The sequence below is a fragment of the Colobus angolensis genome, unplaced genomic scaffold (genome assembly GCF_000951035.1).
Source record: "Colobus angolensis palliatus isolate OR3802 unplaced genomic scaffold, Cang.pa_1.0 Scaffold98, whole genome shotgun sequence".
In the NCBI taxonomy this organism is placed as follows: domain Eukaryota; kingdom Metazoa; phylum Chordata; class Mammalia; order Primates; family Cercopithecidae; genus Colobus; species Colobus angolensis.
This window is the reverse complement of record NW_012123820.1, coordinates 10,400,130-10,419,658: the sequence shown is the minus strand read 5'-3', so window position 1 is coordinate 10,419,658 and position 19,529 is coordinate 10,400,130. Positions and strand designations below refer to the sequence as shown.

General features: G+C 35.9%; 1 protein-coding gene across 1 annotated transcript in view; it reads left to right on the top strand.

The window, feature by feature from the left end:
• Window positions 1-2,747: 2,747 nt before the first annotated feature.
• The window catches only part of ROBO2 (roundabout, axon guidance receptor, homolog 2 (Drosophila)), a 1,384,675-nt gene continuing 1,367,893 nt past the window's right edge, over window positions 2,748-19,529 (top strand). The window contains exon 1 of the mRNA XM_011932800.1: window positions 2,748-3,269. Coding sequence (XP_011788190.1) covers window positions 3,140-3,269 — 130 coding nt within the window. The 5' untranslated portion in view covers window positions 2,748-3,139. The remainder of the gene's footprint in view (window positions 3,270-19,529) is intronic.

The window sequence follows — 19,529 nt, the reverse complement described above, 5'->3', positions numbered from 1 at the left end:
TGGCTCACGCCTGTAATCCCAGCACTTTGGGAGGCCAGGGTGAGTGGATCACAAGGTCAGAAGTTCGAGACCAGCATAGCCAATATGGTGAAACCTCGTCACTACTAAAAATAGAAAAATTAGCTGGCCGTGGTGGCGGGCACCTGTAGTCGCAGCTACTTAAGAGGCCGAAGCAGAAGAATCGCTTGACTCCAGGAAGCGGAGCTTGCAATGAGCTGAGATCGCGCCACTGCACTCTAGCCTGGGCGACAGAGTGAGACTCTGTCTCAAAGAAAAGAAAAAAAAATTATTCCTACTTCATTGTGTTTTAGTAAGGATTAAATGAGCTGATGAATGCAAAATGCTTAGAACTTGTAATAAGTTAGCTAATTTGTTATTAATATTAACGTAGATGGGAAGGCATTTCTAAACTCATACTTCCACAGATATATGTCTCATTGGACTGCCTCTTCATGTAGGTTTTCACTTTTCCTTCAGATTCTACCCTTATTTATTCTATTGGCTGCCCTCACCTATTTCCATATGAGGAGGCTTTCTCTTCTCTTTTCTGGTAATGCAGAACCTCAAACTTCTGCCAGACGAATTCTGGAAGAGAGTGATTTCCCTCGTTGAGCAGCAGTGACTTGGTTCTTCCAATTCCATTTCAGTTTCCCCATCAGAGAGAGCTATGGCCTGGTGTCTACCAGGGATTACTGGAAAGGAAAGAAACCTTGGAAATCTAAACATGAAATATTTTTGGAGTGAATCGAACCAGCTTTACCCTATATTCAGGAAAGAATGATTTTCCTGGTAACCTTGTTCTGGCCAGACCTTTCAGAAAAATTCAACATTTCTACCCACACCCTTTCATTATATTCAAACCTATTTGACATCTTTTCTGTTCTACCAAAGGCCCAAGACATTTTTAAAAACTGCTAATCATGAAATGTGTGCTTTTTCTTTGAAGAGGAATGGAGCCAGTGGAAAGTAAATGGCTTTAGTTCTAGAGTCCTCCTCAGAGGGTGGTGGTGAGGGAGCTGGTCAATTTATTCTACCGGTTTCTGTTTACTTGCATTTAAAGAGAGAGGAAATGGTCAGGCAAACAGGATAGTGACTGGAAAAAGAAAATCAAATTCTGAGTTAAATATCAGCTTCCCATTTTTAAGTATGCAAAGACATGGAATTTTAAATCCACTATTTATAAAATGGGCATAAGTTTTTCCTTCCTCACACAGAAGTTTTCAGATGAAAAGTTGAATACAGGGTGATTATTGTTTCTAAAGTAAGGCACAATCTGAGAGTTTATTTTGTATGTTCCATTCATTTTTTTGACAAACATTGTTTCCTTTTTATAAAAGCAAATTATAATAACTATATTTTCAAATTTATTACATGGCTTAACAAGGTAACTTTCTCTTCTAAAGGTACCTCTTCCAAGAGTATGATTTGAAAGTGGTAATTTATTCCCTTTTGAAAATGATCACATCATAAAACTGGTGGTTATCATAATATAGAAATTGATTACTTTAAAATACATAAGTGCATAATTCATGTATTGTGGCTCACTGATTAAGGAAATAAGTGACCATATGTATAATACTAACATGTAGACAGATTTAAAATAGTAGCCAGAATGTTTTGATCATGCCAATTCACTTCAGGTGGTAAAGATTCTATTATTTTCATTAATTATTATTATTATTGAGACAGTGTCTTGCTCTGTCGCCCAGGCTGGAGTGCAGTGGCATGACCATGACTCACTGCAGCCTCAACCTCCCAGACTTAAGTGATCCTCTTGCCTCAGCCTCCTGAGTAGCTGGGACTACAGGCATGTACTGCCATGCACAGATAGTTTTTGGGGTTTTTTTGGTAGAGGTGGGGGTCTCACTATGTTGCCCAGTCTGGTATTGAACTCCTGGGTTCAAGCTATCCTCCCACCTTGACCTCCTAAAGTGCTGGGATTACAGATGTGAGCCACTGTGCCAGACAAAATCAAACTAGTAGATTTTCTATGTACGCCTTCACCCACGTCATCTTCATCCAGGGGCACTGTCATGTGTTAATTATAACCACACCTTGTGGCCAGTGATGTCTGCATAAATATAGTCGCAAAAGACAGGAAGGCTTGGGGAGCCTTTTGTATTTCCACGGTGATGGAAATACATCACAAACAAACAAAAATGTGCTTTCTTGAATGTGTGATTAACACAAGACGAAAGCCTTGGCCGTCTATGTTGGTCTTTCCAGAAGTTTGCTTGTGGCATTCATGGTGGGTTCATTCGGGTGACACAGGAACGCCAAAACAAACTGACTTCATTTAATACAGAAGAGAGCTGCAGCTACATATTGAGAACTTGCCCTTCCTGTTTTATTACTGGGGAGAAAAATTATATACTTATTGTTGTTCATCTAATAAATATTTCAGACCCATTTATGAATCATTAGTGCAGATGCAATCCCCTTTGAATGTCACGAGGTGAAGTAAAGAAAAAATAAAATACATTTTAAGTTCTGAATCTTTCTGTGCTACATTGCCCGAATCCTCGTCTATCCACACAATAGATTAACTACCCTCTGTGCATACTATATTTTGCTCAGCCCTTAATATTCTGAAGCTGAACTGAAGCAGTCGTTATCTGAGGCGGTTCCTGGGTGGTTTTCAAGCCCAGCACTACCCACCCAAGTGGCGGTGACACCGGCTTTCACTGAAGCCTTATTACTCTTAAAAGAGCAATTTGGTTGGTTGCACGGCTATTAGGATCACACAGGCAGCCTGAAAGCTGTCAGTACAACTGCTTCTCATCTTCCGCACATAATCCTGACATCTTTTCCCTTTTCTGCTGGACACAGACATTACTGTTTTTATCATTTTCAATCAAGCTCACCCAGAACGCTGAGGAATATATTCCCACTGAAAGCAAAGTGGAGAACAGAATTATTTTATAGCTTCTGGAGTAGAAGCAGGGCTGACTGCGTACTGAGGAGAAGGAGCCGGATCCGTGAGAAATGTAGCTTGGCTCAGGGCTACATCAGGAAGCTGCTACTTCAGCTGTTAAAGATGGCAAAACAACACCTACCTCAGGTTTTTCAATGATTAATCCTATTTTCATAACCAGGAGGGAAGAGGATGTGAGGAATTTTGTGAAATTAGCTTGTGGAAATGTTATCATCAGAGAAAGTGGAGAAAATTACTAGGCTTGAACTTCTCTTCCTTTTGATCTTGTTCTTCTCTGCACCAACTCTGAGCAAGCTGACCCGGACCCCCTGGAAAGGAAAACCTTGGAAGGGGGGTGAGTGATGAAAGTTTTGTGTTAAAGATCTAAATGGAGTTATCAAGGCCAGTTAATGCTAACTTAAGGACAGCTGAGGGTGAAGGAGCTGCTTCTGTTTGAAATCAGGTTTATTTCAGGAAAGGGGATCTGTGTTGCAGGTAGCTAGAAAGAAGAATTTTCTCTGTTCTCGATATCAATATGTTTTTGCAATGTTTGGTTTTCTGGGCTTTCAAAGCATTACAGTGATCGTTTCCAGCAGGGACTATAAGAGCAGATACATGCTGCTCTAGTGCAAGAATATATGTGTTCTCCTTCGGAAGCTGCATTATTTTAAAAAGAAATGGGTTCTGAATATGTTAGATCCCTGAATTGTTGGCAGATTTTGTGAAATGATCAGAGGGATGTCTGAGAAAGGGCATGTTATGAAATGCAGTGCCACCAACACTAATTTTCTGGCTGACTCTATCAGTGTTGATGTGTTAATAAAGATAAATTGCATTAACTTTATTGGAAAAAAATCTGAATGAGAAAAAGCCTTTCCGTACTTTGAAGTGTTGTAATACATTGTCTTCTGCTGTTGAAAAATTATCATGAGATGGGAGAGAATTTTTGAGACTTTGAATCAACCTTTCTGTAAAGTTCAGTTGGTTCTGCTTCCCGGAATGCCATTTGTTTATATAAACACAAGTTATCAAGGTATGTGTTCTGTGAATGCTGTAAGCCAGAATGGTGCTGCAGACATATCCCATGAGAGACTTTCTGGACACTGTTTGTATATTTGGAGAAAAATCTTGATGGGAGATATATCTGAGGATTTTGCCTTGCAGAAGCATTATTTTTACCTAATGGTTTTATCTTAGCTGTAAAAATGTTTTGTGGGTCTCCTACCATTTCTTTCCTGTCAGTGTTTACCATCTGAGGTTCAAGAGAAGCATGAACATTATGAACAAGAAGTTTTAAAAATGTACCACAATATCTCAGCGGGATTTTCTAAATACCCAAGCCCCATCAGTTTGATCTTTCTGCTTCTCCTTTTGTGGCATTAAATATATTACAAATCTTCTGCCTGCTGTACCTTTGAGGGAAAAGTTCCAACAGGCACTTAGCTTAGTTGATTGGTGCAGATCCACCCACAGAATGGTGCTGCAAATTATCTTCAGGCCTTGTAAATGACACCATCACATTACTATATTTCCTAATGTTATCAATGGATTCTTTTTCTTGCAAACCACAAGCTGTTATTTATGTTAGCCTGCATGCCGGCCTTTAGTAGCTTAGGATCTAGAGATGTATGGTGTTATTGATGTCAGGAGTGTTAACTTGTATTTCTTACATATGGTCAGTACCTATAGTGTGTCAAAGTTTAATTTCCTATGTTGAACTTAAGCAGTAATCTTTGGAGCTGTAGTTACCCGCGAGAAGGGTAGCTGCAAGATTTTAGCAAAGTTGTTAACCTATTCAGAAAGGTTTCTTTAAAATGCTTGTGTGTGTTCCGAAGCATGTATTCATTCCACACAGCTTTGAATACAGATGCATTCGATTTCATTTGTAAATCAAGTCTGAAATGTTTCGTCTTTGAACATATGACCACTTTTTCCAATGTACTCTAACTAGCTCAGCTAGAAATTTGCTAGCTCTGCTGTGTGATGAGGATATGACTGAGTTAAGTTCAGGAACAAGCAATCATATCAACATATTTCATATTGTTAAAAGAATTCTGTGTGTTTTGGAAAGGCCAGTCAAGTTACTGAAAAACTTTAAATGTGTTGACCGTGCTTGAAACTTATTTCCTTTTTAGTGCCTCTGTTTGCTACTGTATATGCATTGCATAAATGTCTTCCACAGATTCTGAGTTCCTGCGGTGTAGCCTCGCCTTGATATGCATATGTATATGTTGTAAATATTTATTTATTCATGAGCTTGGCTATTGATGGTGGTGTGCTTTCAGTGAGTTGGAAAATTCTGTTTTTTTTTTTCTTGGCTTGTTATGCAGTCTTTTAAAACACATTTTTACAATTTGTTCAACATTATTTCCCTTTTCACAAAGTAAGGGTCTTCATTTATCATTTTGAAAGACACCTTGCAGAGGTGTTCTACATATGAGGTGGGATGGGGGAGAATGAGTCATGTTAAATTAAGCACTGTGGCCAGAGGCCAAGCATCAACATTGGAAAGACAACGTTTTAAAGGTTACTTTAACTACTCTTTTTTGGTTTGCTTCATATCAATACCGGCTCAAGTGTACCTGCTTACAAAACAATCTTTAAAACAGATACTCTATTTCTAAAAATCCTGGAAAAGATACCAATAGCAAACAACAAAGTTTTCTTCTAAATTGTTATTTTTTTTGCGCTCACATTGCCTATGTGCATTTGTCTTAATCTGACTGAACCTCCATACGGCAGCCTGCCCACACTGACGATTTCCATTTTTGTAGTATTAACAGGAACTACCGTTGAGACAGAAACAGTTATCGGGGCAGACGTGGGTAGTGGCAGCTTCCTAGACCAGTGTATACGTGTGGCCTGTGAGGAGTGACACGAGCAGCACATAGCCAGGAGCACCAAACAGATGACAGGAAACTGACTTGTCAGAACATTTGGGGAAAATGCAGATTATTGTTGGCTATCAAGGGATTTTTAAGCTCATCAATGAACATGACTCCCAAATATAGGTTAGTAGGCCAGCAAGTTTTCCCTCGGGCAGATGCTCTTCTATTTAATCACAATATATGAACACCTTAAGGGAAAGCACGTGTCCCATCTGATTAATGTAGAGCATGACATAAGTGATCATAAGAGTTTGCATTTATGGTAAACTAACCAGAAATCTTAACTACATTGCTGACATTATCTTCGTTACAATTACAGAAGCTAATTATTTTATGTTCAATTACCCTCACCATGAAAGAGTCTAAAAGGTGTAAAACAGCTCCATTCACATGAGCATAACTCTACAGAAAAGTTTGCAATGCAGATGGTCAATGTAAGTAACAAAAAGGAAATTATATATAAATATCTAATATACATATTTACCTATAATATACATATGTATTATAGCGTTCACCCTTGAATTACACAGGTTTGAAATGTGTAGATTCACTCATATGTGAACTTCTGCCTCTGCCTCCCCTGAGATAGCAAGACCGACCTCTCCTCTTCTTCCTTAATCTACTTAATGTGAAGACATGAGGATAAAGATTTTATAATGCTCAACTTTCACTTAAGGAACAGTAGATGTATTTTCTCTTCCTTAGGATTTTCTTAATGACATTTTCTTTTCCCTAGCTTACTTTATTGTAAAATACAGTATATAACATATGTAACATACAAGACCTGTGTCAATCAACACTTTCTGTTATTGGTAATGCTTCCAGTCAACAGTAGTTTATTAGTGGTTAAGTTTTGGGGAAGTCAAAAGTTATATGCAGATTTTTGACTTGCACAGGGGTCAGTGTCTCTAACCTCTGTGTTATTCAATGGTCAATTGTATCTATTTCTGCTCCTGGAAATTATAATTTAAGCCAAATATTAATATTTGTAACTACTATTAAAGGTGCAAATGGGAGGTAAATAGGTATAAATAGCAAAATAGGTCTAGAAGATGTAAGTGGGTAAGGCTGGACTGAGAGGTGATCATCAAAATGTTGACCCCTTGGTTCAACACAAACATTGACTAGTCTGAGCAGCCACTGATCAGACTAAGACGGGGAATTAGACCTGACTGTTGTCCAGGTCCTACTCATTCCAGCACCTGAACTTGACTCCATTTAAGCCTCCTGGAAGAGTCTATTGAGTTCATTCAATCATCTCAGTTATGACATGAGAGTTAAACTATTGACAATGAAGTATGAAATGATCAAAACTTTTAATAATTCAGAAAATTATTTCACACAACACCCATACTTGCTTTCTGTAATAAATTATAGCAGCCAGTTATCTAATATATATCTTTGCTAAGCAAAGAAAGCCTCTCTGGCAGTTACCTTCTCTCTCTTTAGGAAGGATTAAATTATCAGCACATTCTACAGTATTGCAACATTTTGATTCATGGTGCATTGAAGCACTGACCTAGGAATATTTAGAGTGGCAATTTTAGTTTTAATCTGTTATCTGCATGGTCCCATCTAATATATGGATAATTATTTGAGAATTTGTTGGAGCTTGTAGAAGTTTTTTTTACCTTAAAAGTTGAGAAAAAATTATTAAATATTTGATGGTGTCTACTGCATATAATAAGCCCATTATTATATTTCTTCTGGTGTTTCCCCTAGTTATATGAACTAATAAAAAATGTACTGCTTCATACAACCCAGTGTCTCACATTCCTTGCTATTGGGTAAGAAATCAATATTTTGATTAATAAAATTTGAACACGATGATTTACTCTTTCATAAACAATGAAATAACTTAATATTGGGGGAACTAGCCCCCAATATTTCAATGTAGGTTCTTTCTAATTTCCCTAAGTGTCGGCCAGTCTGAGAAATAAAGAGAAAGGGTACAAAGAGAGGAATTTTACAGCTGGTCCTCTGGGAGTGACATCACATACCAGTAGGTCTGTGATGCCCTTGAGCTGCAAAACCAGCAAGTTTTTATTTGGGATTTTAAATGGGGAGGGGGTATATGAATAGGGAGTAGATCACATGCTTCTGAGGAAACAGGACCAGAACAAAATCAGAAATTCCTGATAAGGGTCTGTGTTCAGTGGTGCACATATTGTATCGATAAACATCTTAACAGAAAACAGGGTTCGAGAGCAGAGTACCGGTCTGACCTCAAATTTACCAGGGCTGGTGTTTCCCAATCCTAGTAAGCCTGAGGGTATTGCAGGAGACCAGTGCATATCTCAGTTCTTATCTCAACCACATAAGACAGACACTTCCAGAGCGGCCATTTATAGACTTCCCCCCAGGAATGCAATTCTTTTCCAAGGGTCTTAATATTTAATATTCCTTGCTAGGAGAAGAATTTAGCAATATCTCTCCTACTTGCACGTCCATTTATAGGCTCTCTGCAAGAAGAAAAATATGTCTCTATTCTGCCGGACCCCACAGGCAGTCAGACCTTATGGTTGTCTTCCTTTGTTCCCTGAAAATTGATGTTATTCTGTTCTTTTTCAAGGTGCACTGATTTCATATTGTTCAAACACACATGTTTTACAACCAATTTGTACAATAGTGGTCCTGAGGTGCTGACATTCTCAGCTCACAAAGATAACAGGATTAAGAGATTAAAGTAAAGACAGGCATAAGAAATTATAAGAGGCCAGGCGCAGTGGCTCAAGCCGGTAATCCCAGCACTTTGGGAGGCTGAGACGGGCGGATCACGAGGTCAGACGTTCGAGACCATCCTGGCTAACATGGTGAAACCCCGTCTCTACTAAAAAAAAAAATACAAAAAGCTAGCCAGGTGAGGTGGCTGGCGCCTGTAGTCCCAGCTACTCGGGAGGCTGAGGCAGGAGAATGGCGTAAACCCAGGAGGCGGAGCTTGCAGTGAGCTGAGATCCGGCCACTGCACTTCAGCCCAGGTGACAGAGCGAGACTCCGTCTCAAAAGAAAAAAAAAGAAAGAAATTATAGGAGTATTATTTGGGAACTGATAAATGTCCATGAGATCTTCACAATTTATGTTCAGAGACTGAAGACAGGCATAAGAAATAATAAAAGTATTTATTTTGGGAACTGATAAAGGTCCATATTAAAATGAAATCTTCACAAGTTATGTTCCTCAGCTGCAGCACCAGTCAGTCCCTCTGTTTGGGGTCCCTGACTTCCTGCAACAACTTAAGACTTTCTGGTTTCGGGAAACATGGGTAGATCACTTTATGTTTTTCTTGAAATGACCTCAACTACTATACTAGTTCTAGCTTCCAGATAAAATGCTCCTAATCTGCACACTTAAAATTATATTTCATCTTCTAAAGGATTATGACACTTTACATAGATAAGAAGACATTTGTCAGTTTTTATAGTGCTTAATTGTTATGTGTGTCTGTGTCTTGTTAACCACTTTGTAATTTCAAGAGAAATTTTGTCTTTGATTAATCTTTATTAACACGCAGTCTTGTACTTAACAGATGCACAATAAATATTTGATGAATGGACAAAGTATGTGGAAAAATAGACTGGTTATACAATATTCTGACTTTAAGTGTTAATTACACATTTCTTACTTTTAGCCAATGTGATGAATCTCACCTTTAATGCTGGGAAATCATTTTTATCACAAGGCTTTTACTATATCATTTAAATGTCAGTTTTAGTTGTAGAAAAATATGAAGGTATTTTATAGTAGTCAAGAAATTTGGAAAACTCTGTCAGACTCATGTAGGAAGTAGTGCAGTAGAAAAAAAGAAAGCAACACTGTTGTTCAAAAGTAATTTATAATGTGAGATTGGGAATCTGGAAACTGAACTGTATGAATATTCATGCAAAATGTAGAGTGTTCTTTGTACTGTGTATAATCATTACTTCTGAGTTTCATTTGTTTAAATAATTTAATCTCCATCTGTATGCAATAAATAGATTTAATACTTTATCTTTCTTACAACTGAAGAGTAAATTTCAAAACCGGGTCTGAAATGCATATGTTTTTTCTATATGTTCAAAAGATTATTAGAATTTTTTTTAGATGTAGTAATTGAAGAATGTGCTTAGCTACTATACTAAGATCTGTTGTAAAACTTACTCATGTTGTTTCATATTATTTGGAAAATTGCATTTAATAAATTCAGGAAAATTCTATATATATAAGATTTTGATAATGAAAAAAATGGTGCTTGAGAATAATAGATTTGTCTTAGTTACAGAAAGTATGTCCTGAATATTTTTTATCCATAGTCAGTTTTGTTAAACTTCTATTCAAATTCACTTTTTAAACTTTGAACATCAAAATTTCATTTTAATTATTTATTTGTCATTAATGTATGCTTGTTCCCTTGCCCTTGTGATTAAAATAACCTGAGATTTCATGTTATTTACCTAAAATATAATTTTTAATTTAATGACAAATAGGGAAAAATTGGAAAGAGTTTTGCTGTATTCTTCATATTAGAAAAGTAGGTATATTAAAGTAGGTATATTCAAAAAGCTCTTGGAATTTTACTTACAAATAGACTAAGCACTCTTATCAAAAGTGAGGAAAACTACTGTCTAGGTAGCAGACAGTTGCACCACCATGAAGAAAATGATGTTGGGAAGCGTAAATTCTTTGTAACGTCAGACTATGCCTGGGAAAAGTGTGGTTTGAAAAACATATTAATTCATTACACCCTTATCAAGTATGTGTACAAATTCTTGTGTGTATATATCTATCAGCCCCCACCCTCTCCTCCCGTTTCCAAATTACACACATGCATATACACATATTTGCAAATATATACACACATTTGTTTAAAAACTTTAAAGGGAAATAGAGATGCTTGGAGGGGTTATTTAGTTTTAAAAACTGAGATAAATTGACAGTAATGAAACGCCTTGGATATATTAGTGTTGGGGTTCATGAATGCATAGTTAAGAGTCAGCACTTCCATTGCAAGGTACATTTTCAAAGGGTTTACCACTTAGCTATAAAATTTTTGCTTCAGGGTGGATCATGGCTAACATTAGGTCTTAGTTCCAGAGCAATTTCATTTTTTTTAGTTTTTTTTTTTTTTTGAGATGAAGTCTGGCTGTGTCGCCCAGGCTGGAGTGAGCGGCGCCATCTTGGCTCCCTGCAAGCTCCGCCCCCCGGGTTCCCGCCATTCTCCTGCCTCCGCCTCCCGAGGAGCTGGGACCACAGGCGCCACCACCGCGCCTGGCTAGTTTTTTGTATTTTTTAGTAGAGACGGGGTTTCACTGTGGTCTCGATCTCCTGACCTTGTGATCCGCCTGCCTCGGCCTCCCAAAGTGCTGGGATTACAGGCGTGAGCCACCGCGCCTGGCTCATTTTTTTAGTTTTCAAATTCAACCTTCAAAGTTAGTTGAATGTTAAAAAATGGGGAAAAATAAAGTTTAGTTATTTTCACAGTCTTTGTTACTTGAGTTAAAATTTCAAAAAAAGAAATTCGAAAAGTGATGAGAGTTGGTAGTAAGGTCTGTTTGCCCAAGTCAACTGAAGATTATGTGAATCAGATAATGCCCTTGATCAATCAAGACTGGGGACATTTTAGCTGTTAAGGATTTTAGTTTCATTAAGAAACCAAGGTCACCCAAACAAGAGATAATACTTGTAAAAGGGAAAGAAAATAAACGTATTACATCTAAAGGCCATTACATTTTCAGAGACCAGGGAATTCATCAGGGCTTATGGCCCCGTGAAAAGTTATCTTTTAGTCATTCAGTCTCATCAGTCCTGAGGATCACCTTTGTCCAAAACTAGAATTTAACAAATGAAAACAAAGGATCACAATCCCAGACTTATAAAAATAAAATCAAAGTTCCAAAGTCTTTTATTGATGTCTTAAGAATGATATGCAGCTTCACCCACAAAAGGGATTTCTTGACTCACTCCACACTGGGTTTTTGAAATCCATTGATAAAGTAAGTGCTCAAAGCTTGCTCTGTTGAAGACACTTGAAAAACTATTATATATACAGGGTTCTACCCTCTACAAACTTATAGTTTATATAGTTTATAATTCTTAAGCCTTTGCTTTTCTTTCTTGGGAAGGAAGATTCCTTTCCCTTTAGCTGGTATTTTCAACTAAGTGACTATGATGTTGAAAACAAAATTATACTAAACTTAAATGGCACTTAGTCCTATTTTGGGGGGAAAAAAGCATCCAAATAATATTCTGAGGATATCTTAAGGTTGATTTCAAACCAAAATCTCAATTTATGGTAATATTGACTTAAGCTCCAGCATTGAACCTGTTCTTCCAATTACTTGTTAACTTCTGGATGATTCATGCTGATTTTTGTTTGTTTATTTATTTTGTTTTTCCCATTTGTGCTTTTTTTTTTTAAATGAGAGAATGGCTTTCAAAGTACAAAGTTATTTCTATTCTTGTTTTTGTGATATCTGTAAGTATATTTAGCTATTGAATATAGGTTATAATTTAGCTTAACGTAGAAATTCAAGTAATCTATGTAGAAATTTTGGTGTGTGGCACGGTGATATGGTCTAGGAAATACTCTATATCCCAGGACTAGAGGGGGAAAACATCTGTATTTGATGCACAGAGGGAAAGTTCTTGTGAACCATTTCTTTTTAGGCAGGATATGGTTTATACCTAACAGATTTAGTTTGAAATCTAGTCCAATTTGCTGTTTAAAAAAAATCTACACATCAAATTAAGCCTATCATATTTGCTTCAGATTTCATTTTGTAATGAAATTCTTTTATAGAATTAAGTAGGATATTGTCCAATTCGCTATTATGCATAAACAACAATAAAAACTTTATATACCTTTAGCAATGATATTTATTTGAATGACTTTTTGAATTCCATTTCTGTACAGAATACTAAATTAATATGCCTATATTATATAGAGAAAATATTTTCCTGATATTATTATTCAGAAAAATTAAAAATACCTGATAAGTTTGTTCAGTATTGTCAATTTACAGCTCTTCGTATTTTGCTGGGATGAGGTATAGAAATTCATTCCTTCTGTCAATGTATGAAGAGTTCACCACATCAGCTATTAGGGCAGACCCTACATATGCTCCATAAAATCCCTTCATATCAATGTCAAAAACTCTGTCATGAAAAATGTGGTTATCAAGCTGGGCAAAGTCCAACATTATGTTCTGGAGACAGGGGCATTCTGTGAAATCTCTAATGTAATAGTTGGCAGCTAATAAAGAATTTATTTTAGGGCAATCAGAAATGTAACAGAAGTGCCTTCTACAATCCATAGAGGCCTAAGAATTGCTCCTGGCTAACAAGTACAGATTTCATTTATCTAACATAATGTTCCATTCCTATTTAGGGATTTCATGGACCAGTGTGGAGAAACATACAGGGATTTAGGGTTGAGGCTGTTGATTGCCAAGTGTAATGAGTAGGACTTAATGCGCTGTTAGACCAAGATCTTTACTGATTGCATATTTCCATTGGAGGCTCCTAAAGATGTTATGAAGGTAATTTGTACACTCAACATGGAACAACATAGATATACTGTACTATTAACAAAATATTTTTAGTCTATCTACTATAGCCATGGACTTATGTAGTCTGGTAGAAAATCTAAAAGATATACATGCATTCATTCAATAAATATTTATTGAATGCTCCTAAGAGAAACATAATATAAGTGATCAGAGAAGACAAGAATAAAAATACATTTAGAAAAATATATTGTACAATACATGACCTGTAAATTATTCATCTCCAGTTCCTAGGCTCTAAATAGGTAAATATACAAGGAAAATATATTTCAAACAATGATAACTGCAAATGAGCACAGGGAGGTAGAGAACTATACACTAGGCCAGGCGCAGTGGCTCACGCCTGTAATCCCAGACTTTGGGAGGCCGAGGCAGGCGGATCACGAGGTCAAGAGATCGAGACTATTCTGGCCAACATGGTGAAACCCTGTATCTCCTAAAAATACAAAAATTAGCTGGGCATGGTGGCATGCTGCTACTCAGGAGGCTGAGGCAGAAGAATCGCTTGAACCCAGGAGGCGGAGGTTGCAGTAAGCCAAGATCATGCCACTGCACTCCAGTCTGGCAACAGAGCAAGGCTCTATCTAAAAAAAAAAAACAAAAACTAAAAAGAAGCCATATGCTATATGTATCAACCCCATTGATTTTATGAAAGTAACAACTTGACTAATGTTACATGGTAGTCCACATCCAACCAGCCAGGCATCCAACCCAGGTAAACTGTGCTACATTTAGGGGACAGTCAAGTAACCCACCCTCATTCCAATGGACAGTGTGTTGAGAATTAGTGGAAAATAACAACAGAATCAGTTAAGTATAGCCGTAAGAAGCAGGAAGATACAACTAGAATTTATAGAACTGAAATAAAAGGCCGTTGTAAGACTTGGCAGGACAAGTCAGATGACGACTGCAATGTTTAGGGAACAATTCTGTGTGCCAGTTACCTGGCTGATGATCTTTCTTACCCATCACACTGGAGTACTTCTCCCTCATTACATTTGCAAGATTTACTTTTTGATGTCTTAAAAACAAAGGCAATCACACACAATCATGTGCTAGAATAAGGGTCCAAGTTGTAGGGATTGTCCTATTGTCTTAGCGTGAAAAGTTTCATCTATGATGTCACTGTTACTGAAAACTTTTCCTGAAACTATTTACTTGCCTTATATAAAATATCTTGTGCAAATCATCCTCTGAAGTGGTTTATTTGAAATGATTTATACTTCTTCAGTATATATATACACAGACATTATATACTGTAAATTTAACTAAATTAGTATATAAATCTATCCTGTATACAAGTAGTTCATCTTTTATAATTGCTGCATTTCACTGAGTGTATACAAATTATATTGTTTGCTTCATTTATCAGTTATATGTTGTCAGTTATCATTTTTACAGAAGTTTCATAGAGATAGAAATGTGAAACTTGGAGCCTCAAATATATGTTCTAAAAAGAGTTCTTCATATCATAATTAAATTATTGGATGACCCGTAAGATTTACTGTTATAATTTTAAATGCCTTATGTATACATGAAAGTATGATTTTATTCATCTGTTTGAAGAATCCTAGGCGAGTGGATGGGTACACTATTTAAGTAATTTGAAAGTGATACCATGTTTTCCCAAAGCACAGATTTTAACTTATAATAATTAATTTTAAAACGTTACTGGAAGTCAGTTTTACTTATAACTTTGATTCACTTTCAATTAGATTTGAACAGACTCTTAGGAACTAAATGAGCACAAAGTACACCAAGAAGATGCATTCTTATATATTGTGTTAATAGTTTACATTTTTACAATTTTGATTACAGCAACCTTCTTATATATATCTTGCAGATACATTTAAAGGCAATTAAAATAACTTTATGGGGTAGCAGCTCACGTTTGCTAAACTTACTTGAAATATCGCCAAGAAATAACAGAGACACTGAATTTCTGCTGACATCTCTGCCATTTATTAGTTGTATACTCTGAGGCGAGTTATCTGACTTCTGTGATCCTCACATTCTCACAGTGTTATTTCATGTGGCACAAATAAGGTCATAGATGTAAATTAACTAGCAATGGTCTTTCAGTAAATATTTTCTTCAGGAAAAACTATACTCAAATCTTTTACTTATTGTTAGTATTACACACACACACACACACACACACACACACACACACACACACACCCCTAAAAGCTAATTGCTGGGATTCATGGAGCATGTCTTGTGTGCCAGCATTGTGTTAAATACTTTCCAAGTATAATCTTATTTCATCCTATGTCTCTATATTAAGCACTACTTTTCTCTTTCTTAAAACTCAAATAGCCAAACTGGAATTTTTTTCTCCTCATTTGAATTCATCAATCTGTATTTTAGGCTCATTAAAGATGTAAAAATGTTAGATGCATACTATTATTTTTTATTTTTAGCCAAATAAAATGCAATCACTATTCATTACCTCAATAAATTAAGTACTAATATCACATCTGGTTTAAAATAAAGACAAATGAGTCTACAATTAAGAGGTATTTGGGGAATATTGATGGTGTAGAAAAAACAAACACTCTATTTTAAGAAATCCAACAAGATAGGCTTAGGTAGCATGGAGAGTATCATTTCCAGATCACATACATAAAATTGGAGTATTCACAAGGGCAAACTTGGAATTGAATGAGCCAGGTCCAAAACCAGATGGCAAGAAAAAGTTTCAAGCTGTTCCATTTGGAAATTGATTTTTAGATTTCCACGTGGCGCACTGCATTATAAGTTCAAATTAATTTTAAACTTTTAATTTTTCATATGTATCTTCATGACTCCAGCACATGCTTCCCTGTCTGTCTTGCTGCCAGTCGATCTAAAATGGATACCAAAGCGCTTTTCACTCTACATTAAATACACACAGAATAGCACTTAACAGTGTGCATTTTGAACCCCTCTCAATAAAAGTTTTAAGAGATAAGAAGCTTTTTCTGTCTCAGGGTCACCAGTATTCTGAATAATACATAAACACTGAGAAATGCTAGAGGTTCTACTGAGGATCGTGACATATCTTCAATACAATGGTCTATCATTACCACAGCTGACAAGCCTCACACCACACTACACGAAATGTTCAGTAGTACTGTCTTTTCTTTCTTCTCCTTATCATAACACTATTTAAAGGAAGAAATTATAGGATGAAATGGGGTTACTCATGGGAGTACTTTGATGTGTCAAAAGTAAAACACTGAAAAAGAAAAAAGGTCACTTTTCTAGCTTCAGACACCTCAAGGGCTGAATGAAATGCTTTGAGCCGTAATACATGGTGCTCTTCTTCAGCCGCCGCGGTGTGTTCTTTCCCAGCCACTGTGGTGGCTTGTGTACACCTTAAGTAGACAACAAAATTCACTGTTTAAAAAAAAAAGTACAGCTACTGATTTAGGGTAGTTTCTAAAGGTCACTGTAAATGAGTATGTTTGGAAAAGCTGATAGGGCAGAAAACAGGACGGGGATTTTTTCCTCTCATTTAACAAGTTAGCAATTTCTTCAATCCGTTAAATTACCTGATAGTACGTTTGCTATGGGTTGATTATTTTAACCAGAGAGCTTTAAGTAATCTGTGCTGTGTGTAGATTCAAAACATGTTTAAGATCCACGTGAGTCTAATTTTGAAAAGTACATGAAAACAGAAATCTTTGATTGAATGGGTAAAATAAAATTTTCTTGAAATCACGAGTCCTTTCTTCCTCAATAATTCTGGAGTTAATTATCAAAAAACTTCTTTGGAAAAAAAAAAAGGACTTTACTAAATGCAATTTTTCTGTTACCTGATATAATCTGAGAATGTGATTTTCTAATAAATGAAGTTGACTGTTAATAGTAATATTAAAAACAGATCAGTCTCTTTTGGGAGGCCGAGGCGGGCGGATCACGAGGTCAGGAGATGGAGACCATCCTGGCTAACACGGTGAAACCCCGTCTCTACCAAAAATACAAAAATGAGCCGAGCGTGGTGGCGGCGCCTGTGGTCCCAGCTCCTCCGGAGGCGGAGGCAGGAGAATGGCGGGAACCCGGGGGGCGAAGCTTGCAGGGAGCCAAGATGGCGCCGCTCACTCCAGCCTGGGGGATAGGGCGAGACTCCGTCTCCCTTACAAAAAAACAAAAACAAAAAAGATCAGTCTCAAATAAAAGCCTAACTTAAAATATTTTTAAGTGCAACATTTTATTTAACACTACAATGTAAATACTCTGCTATATTTCCATATTTTATAATATCACAGTGGCTGGGAGTCTTCATTATGAATATCAACTTTTATGGTATCAAAGCAAAAAGAGTCAGTTAGCAGAAGTTCACAATTATTGTACAGTAGATTAAACTAAGTTTACTGTAGGATGCATTTGTATATATGGAAATTAGCTAATAGAAGATAAACAAGTTGATAAAAGGAACTCTGATTATAACATTATTCCTCAATACTTCCCTTAGTTTAATTTTATAAATAATTTAAAAATTACCTTCCCAATGTTTGGGAATGTCAGGATCAGACCATACTTGTAAACATTCTTGTAAACATACTTGTAAAACGTCAGGTATCAGACCATACTTGTAAACAGGTATCAGACCATACTTGTAAACAATTGGTTGTAGCCTGGATTATGAATATATTTGTTTGCATTTTAATCAGTTTATAAGCCAAAGCAGGTGATGTTGAATAAATTCCTCCCTTGATTTTTTATTAATGCTACTTGAGATACAGAGACAGTATAAAAAATAAGAATAAAAAGCCAAATTAAAAAAACCCGTTTTCATATTGTTACTAGTCGACTATTCCCTGTGAACTAATTTGACAGTAAAAACACCTGGAAGGGCATTGGGAATAAAACATACCTGTTCCTTGTACAAAAAGGAATGACATAAGCTTGAATAACTATAATAACAAAAGTTAGGTGGATTGAAGTTATCATTGATCAGAGAATTATTCAAGATTCCGTTATTCTGAGCCTGACAGTATTGTAGAAAATACATTTCTCCCTTGAGAAATGAACCTTATATCTTTAAAAATGGTATCAGGAACACTAGACACCTAAGAAAAAAACATGTTGAAAAGTATGAATACATTATTTTGATCATTAATTTTTGATGATGCTAAATATTTTATTCTGCATGTTTTGGAGACTTTTGGTCTTAGAAGATAGCTGTTTATCAGTTTGAGTAATTATCACAGCGTGTTGGCAGAGGTTAGACCCTAAGTAAGCTTAAGGCTTAATTTAGCTTTCACTTAAAAAATGGCACATGATCAATGTAGAAACATTGGAAATAAGAGAAAAATTTAAAGAGAATGAAAATTACTACAACTCTCTTTGTAAGAATAGTCACTTTACTTCTACACTCTAAGAATGTTCACTTCAACCCTGCCCAGTAATTTTCTTGATGTTCGCATGCATGTAGATAGATAGGCAGATAAATGGATGAGTGTGTATGTGCATATATATACACACACATACTAGTAAATAGATAGATACGTACCATGTACATACTAGTAAATATACATATGTTGCATAATGCGTATATTACATACATATATGTATATTACATTGCATAATGCATATACCTAATGAAAACTTTATTCATATGCAGAATTATTATGTTACATACATAATTTTGTATCTTTTCTTTTACTCACCTTTAGATTATATACAATGTTATGAATATCTTTGAGTAGAAATCTGATTATTCCTTTGGCAGAGTTTCTAGAATAACTGTTGTCTCAAAAGATATAATCATTTTAAGGCTTTTGATTCATAATGCCCAAGGAGCATTTCATAAAAGAGCATCAGTTTATTTGCCAACGTGAATTGAGTTTAAATGACTAATGTGCTTTCAATAGTTTAGAAAAGTATCTATTTTCTCAATTTGATATATAGTATAAGCTGATTTAAATTTAAATTTATTTTATTAATAATATATCTAAATTGGTAATATACATGTATATTTGTTCATTAGCTATGCATGGCTTATATGTTATGAATTTCCTTTCAATTTAATATTTGATATACATTTTAAAATAAATTTTTGTTATAATTTCAAATATGTGAAGACATGCTTTCTTTTTTTTATTTTTTAATTTTTTTATTATACTTTAAGTTCTAGGGTACATGTGCATAACGTGCAGGTTTGTTACATATGTATACTTGTGCCATGTTGGTGTGCTG